This window comes from Callorhinus ursinus, unplaced genomic scaffold (assembly GCF_003265705.2).
Source record: "Callorhinus ursinus isolate GAN/ISIS: 27379988/994484 unplaced genomic scaffold, GSC_fseal_2.0 scaffold10, whole genome shotgun sequence".
NCBI classification, from domain to species: domain Eukaryota; kingdom Metazoa; phylum Chordata; class Mammalia; order Carnivora; family Otariidae; genus Callorhinus; species Callorhinus ursinus.
Window position 1 is genome coordinate 53,873,634 of NW_027397072.1, and position 6,000 is coordinate 53,879,633.

The following is a 6,000-nucleotide window of genomic DNA, read 5'->3' on the forward strand; positions in this document are numbered from 1 at the left end:
TGACTGTTTTCAGACAGTCTCTGAATCTGTGAGCTGTTGCTCCCAGCCACTAGAAGCAACAAAAGAAATTCCATTTCTTAGTATTGGAGTATATTTTCAGTATCCACCTTCTCATAAATCTCTAAGAAAGAGATCTCATTTTTCATCCAAAGAATCTGGAGTTCAAAACAGCCCTTACGGAAAAATCAAACTCCAGGGGCAACTGCAAAGCACATTTGGTGTCTCGCTGGCCAACTTATTTTGCAGGCCTCTTTTTCCAACTCCCAAATACTTTCCAGTCTGTGAAATTCATCCTCCACCACTGTTAGAGCAAGCGTCTCTCCTGGCACCAGAGAGCTCACATATTTTTAATGAGCATGGATCTTCTGTGAGGGGCTTTTTAGGGTTGAAGCTGGGTTTTAGTAGATAGCATAAAGCTTCCTTGAATGACCGGCTTGGCAAATCTAAGGGGACTTGGAAAGTGTTTAATTGGTCAGAGTTCAGCTCTCCCTTGAGCACAGACATGAAGCCTAGCCACTATCCTTTTCGGTAAGGAAACCAGGGCTCCTGCACCTCCCTGGTAGCCCACCAGTGGAATTACCAAGAACTTGAATCCGTCTGAATCAGAGGTCCCAAGCCCAGGAGGGGCGGGCGGGAATGTATCCACAGGGCACTTTTGGCAACGTCTAGCCACAATTTTGGTCGTCGCCAATGTGGAACTGGGGGGCTAGCGCGGAAAAGAGAGGGAGCATGGAGCCGGCTTACTGGGGAGAGGCCAGGGATGCTGCTAAACATCCTACGATGCACATGATGGTCCCACAACAAAGAATTCCTCAGCCTAAACCCCAAAAGTGTCTAGGTTGAGAAATCCGCCTTCTGTTTTCACTAATTGCCCAGTCAGCGTGCACTGTGTTATTAGGAACAAAGGCAATGCATTATGTAGGACAGCATGTGGTTTTTTTGTTTTGTTTTGTTTTTGTTTTTGTTTAAAGACATGACTGACTTTTCAAAGCCCACTCCAGCCGCGCCTGGAAGTTCTACCTCTCCAAAGCACGCCCTTCTCACCAGGTTTCTAAAGCAAATGGAAAGGATTCACAGAAACGTGTTAGGTCAACAGCATCCTCACACTCCCTTGCGTGCTCCTCGGTCACAGAAAGCAAGGCGGAAAGTAGGTTTTTCCCCCGAACCAGCAGCGACGCCCCTGCGGGCTCGGGCAGCAAAGATGGGGAGGCGCGCTCCGCGACAGAGGCGCAGCGCGGGGCCGCGGCCACCCCCCGCGGTCCCTCTGGGTCCCCTGAGACGCGCGCTTGTCCCGAAGCGATGCTGCTAATAAGCCCAGCCCGGCAGGGAGCATCATCAGCTGAGCCTAGGATGCAACAACGCGAGACACTTACTTGTCCAAAATGAAGTACAGGTCAAATCCCCCGTAGCAGGCTGGAGCCCCTTCCTCCCTGCGTCCCCCTTGCCCGGCGCAGATGAGCACAAAAGTGGCCAAGGAGAGACACTTGAAGCCAATGCCGAGGGCTTTCTGCTCCACGGTGGCCATGACCTGCAGCCTAGGGAGAGGTAGGGTCCTCTGCTTCCCACGCGCCTCGAACTGGCCAGGACACTCAGGGACGCGCCATCCGAGGGGCCCTGCTCGCGGGCCCTTTATTCCCCCTCGCGCTCCTGGAACTCCCCGGAAGCAATTGTCTGGAGGAGTTCAAGGTTTTCCCTCTGGTTTCCGCTTCGATTCTGTTTCTAGGTTTCAGGTTTCAAGAATCCCAATACTGTACTCCGCTTTTTTAAAGGGGCTGCTCCTGACTCGGGCGGCGGACCCCTCCGGAGGCTCCGCTAACGTTTTGCAGTTTTGAAGCAGCTCCGTCCCGACGCTTCTTTGTCCCAGCTTTTAAATATTATGGGGTGGGTTTTCAAATTGTTCTTGGTTGGAAGAGTGCTTTGCCTTTTCTCCCTCCTCTCGCCCCCTCCCCCCGTCTCATTTTTTTGGGGGGGGGGAGTAGAAAGAAAGTTCAAAGGGTGCCACCTTGTGGCCGAAGATGGCGAAAGCGCCCTTCGGCGTACGCGCGAGAGCGGCTGTGCGTGTTTTCTTATTCCTTTCTTTTTCTCATGCACCTTCCCTTTCTTTCTCCAGTATTTCTTCCCCATTCCTACTTCTCGCTCGCTCTCTAGCCTTTTTATCCCTGCCCTCTCCTTTCCTATCCTGTATCTGCTGATAAGGTCGCTGTAAACATTTGATGAAAAATTACTTCCTCCAAGTACCTTGGCTCTGACCCTGGGGCTGGGACCTTTGCAAATGTGCCTTTGTGCAAATGAAGTAGAGAAGAACGGGGCCTTTGTGATCTGACTCATCCCAGCGACCTTACTGTACTATTAGTACAGATCATAAAAGAGTCTGTTGGGGTCCAGTCCTGTGGCTGGATATAAACAATGCCAAAGAAGAGTTTGCTCCCGGCATGAATCAGCAGGGCATTCTAGATTGTCTCCATCTCCAGATTTTAGAGATTCTGTGAGAAGGTCTTTACAGCCTGTGAACTTTGACCTTTTTCACCCCATCTTTGACTTAGGATAGAGGGGTAAACAGCTTACAAGAGTATGGACTTTCCAAATCATTTGGGACCGGCAGGGGAGTCCTGTGCTAGCCTCTCTGAAGTGAGGGGTCCTCTTTAGAGTGGATCCAAGCAGGAACTCAGTTTCAGCTTCATAGATCTTCCACTTGGGGAGTCCTCGGTGCTCCATTTTCCAGCATTATTTCTCCAGACACGTCTTCCCCTCATTTGTGATCCTCTAAGACACTTAGTCTCCAGTGTGACCATCCATGGTGGTTTTCCCCCACCAGCTATACCACGGAAACCTAGTGTCTTGGGATGCTTCATTAAACAATCATTTTGTTGTGACATAAGTTTGGGGGACTCATAAAGCATTGCACCAGCCTGCCTCCAAAAGGATCCTCAATGTCCCTTCTTTCCTGGTGTTAACACCCCCCCACACACTGAATAAGACTGATTTGTGTGCAGTTGATGAAGTATGACAGAAATGATGATGTGTGACTTCTGAGGCAAGGTCATAAAAGATACTGTGGTTTCCTTCTGGTTCCTTGGATAACTTGCTCTGGGGAGCTCATTGCCCTGTCAAAAGGTCACTTAAGCAGCTGTATGGAGGCATCCATGTGGCAAGAAACAGAGATGCACTGCTGATAGCCAGCCACGTGAGTGACTCACCTTGAAAGTGGACCCTCTGGCCCCAGCCAAACTGACAGATGACTGCAGCCCTGGTCAACATCTTGACTACAGTCTTGTGAGAGACCCCAAGCTAGAAACACTCAACTAAGCCAATCCCAGATTTCTGACCCACAGAAATTATGAGATAATTATTGTTTATTAGTGTTTTAAGCCTCTAATATTGGGGGTAACTTGTTATGGAATAATAGATAACTAGAAAATCCTATTGTCACATTAAAGCTTTGAGAATTTCTTTAAAAAAACGTTTAACTGTATTTTCCAGACTTACTTGGCCGTGAAACTGTTCTTTTCAAACAACACCTATTGACACCTACATTTCGGGAATTACTGCTCTCAGGAAAACAATAATTGGGAGGAGGTTAAAATACTCTAGACTTAGTCTGTGCAACTCTTGTTTTTCCATATCTGTGAAGTAGAACAAAGCTATCCAGAGTCAATAACAGGGGCAGAAGAAGCTCTTGGTGTAATAGCAACATGATGGCTCAACAAGTCTCCAAGAGGAGACATTATGAGTTTCTTTGAACTGGCAACATTTTCCTTCAGTTGTTGGGATATAGAAGCCTTTTAAGTAGTGCATGTAGGGAAATGGGAGAGGTAGATCAGTCAGTTGAAGCTGGAGGAGGACTTGCGTGGAAGAGTCTTCACTGGGTTCCTGCTAACATTTCCCAGATTCATGTTACAGCTAAGGGATGTCTAAGCAAACTCCTCTGCCTCTCAAACTCAAGTCAGTGGAAGAACGATATAAATTGTGATGTTGGGGCCACAGATAAAAGTTTCGGAAGATGGAGAAGTGCAGGCAAACTAATCATGTACATGGAAGTGTTTGAATGGTAACCTGGAAGCCAAGGTAAGGGTAAGTTTCTTGGAGGAAGAAGCAGTCAAGAGTGTCACAAGCTGTGAAAGTCAAGAGCATAAGCCCCAAGAAAACCCCACTGATCTGACACGTGTCATTGTGTCACCAAGGAGATTCCAGTGAGGAAGTGCTGGTGGGTGTTGGACTGCACTGGGTTACTAGGAAGGGGAAGCTTCTCTTTCAAGAAGTAGAGGGATAAGGAGGTAACTTGTGAATGTTTGAATATTTTACATTCCATAAGGAAGGATCCCAGGATACTTAAGGATACCAGAAATTTCAAATGCCCTGCCTTCCAAAAGATTGGAGAGTTTGTCTTACTAGACTGATTGTCTTAAGGGTTTAGTCCTGCACTACTGTTGTAACTGAATTTTCCAGGTTTCCTTCTTTGAGATAGAAATTGTTCAGTATGACCTGCCTGTCTACCAGCCTCCAGTGATTCACTGTCCCATACTTGCCCCCCACCTCCAATATGTGACTAAGCCCCTTTTGTCAAGCTGTGAAAAATTTTTTTTTCCTGTCTTGGTAACATTGCATGTAACCTTCAAGAGTCTCAGTGGACACTTAACCATTTGTCTGGGTTCTTGACAAAAGTTCTGGAAAATGCTCCAGATAACACAGACTACCCAAGAAAACTTGGGAAATTTTTTCCTTAGAAATATTTGTCCAAAATAGGGACAGAATACAGACAGATCTGACATTTTCTACCAAATTTTGGGTCAACCAAGTAGGTCCAATGTTTGCCAAGTTCTTGTAGGTCCTACTGGTCCTTGGACTTTGGTGGTATCACATAACTTCCTAAGGCAAAATAACAGTAAAATAGTCTCTTTTCATTGTCATGAGATTTCCTTCATACTTGTCCTCCGTAGGACTACCATTTGCAAAAGGTCAAGGCAGCCTTCCTAGAAGGAATTTATCATCCAGAACAACAAAGTTTCTAAAGAATCCAAATCCATTGAATAGTGGCTTTTGGTCAAAAGAAAAGCAAAGGCACTAGTAATGATTTTAGGCCCACGAGCAAAATCATAGTCTAGAGCAAATACCTTGATGACATCTCATAGGCCAGGTTATTCACAACCTCAGCTCAGAAACACTCAAAGCTACATTGAATCCAGTATTCCATTAATAACCCTACCCAAAACCCAGACTAACTTGAAAATCAATTTAATCCAGTATCTCCCTTGAAATCCTGTTGACTGCCACCCAAATGCATAAATTGAACTTATTAAACACAGCTACAACTCAACTCTGATCAATTCAGAGCCCTGAAAAAAAAATGAGCTAATTTCATATTTTAGTTAATGTCAGCCCAGGGACAGATCTTGTTTAATCCAGTTCACAGTGAAGCTCAGCTAAGCCTGCAAACCATCATAATCCTTCCTAAATCACACCCAAGCCCAGCATGAAGTTTAATCACCAATCCACTCTTAGCCCAATCCAGCTAAAGTCTAGCCAAAACTCAAAGCCTAACACAGCAGCCACAGCAAGGAAGACACATTCCTACAAGGTCTCAACCAAGAGAATAATCCATAATTCATGCCAGCATATCCTGAAAAGAATCTGTCCCAGATCTCTCATAAGGACTCAAAACCTTGCTGAACAAAATCTTCATTTCATCTAGATCAGAGACCAGGCCAGTCCAACTCAGAACCCAGAAGAGGGATAAAATGGACCAGTATAGTTCAGGGTCTTGACAAGCCCAGAGCTTACAAATGCCCAATGGAAGACTATATCAGACAACTTAAGGCCAGCAAAAACCCAAGCACAAGACCAAGTAAAGCCCTTTTCTGTCCAGTTCTGCTCAGCCCTGGCATATTTAAGCATATTCAAGACCAGGGTCTTATTCAGAGAACCCAAACCAATTTATAACTGAAGATCCCAGATGAAATCTACCTAGGTCTGTCAAGCCCGTAACTTCTTTGACACTTTTAC

General features: G+C 46.0%; 1 protein-coding gene across 1 annotated transcript in view; it reads right to left on the reverse strand.

Moving 5' to 3' along the window:
* The window catches only part of ANTXR1 (ANTXR cell adhesion molecule 1), a 215,675-nt gene extending 213,561 nt beyond the window's left edge, over positions 1 to 2,114 (reverse strand). Inside the window, exon 1 of the mRNA XM_025868548.2 lies at positions 1,374 to 2,114. Within this exon, the coding sequence (XP_025724333.1) occupies positions 1,374 to 1,525 (152 nt within the window). The 5' untranslated portion in view covers positions 1,526 to 2,114. The remainder of the gene's footprint in view (positions 1 to 1,373) is intronic.
* Positions 2,115 to 6,000: the final 3,886 nt, after the last annotated feature.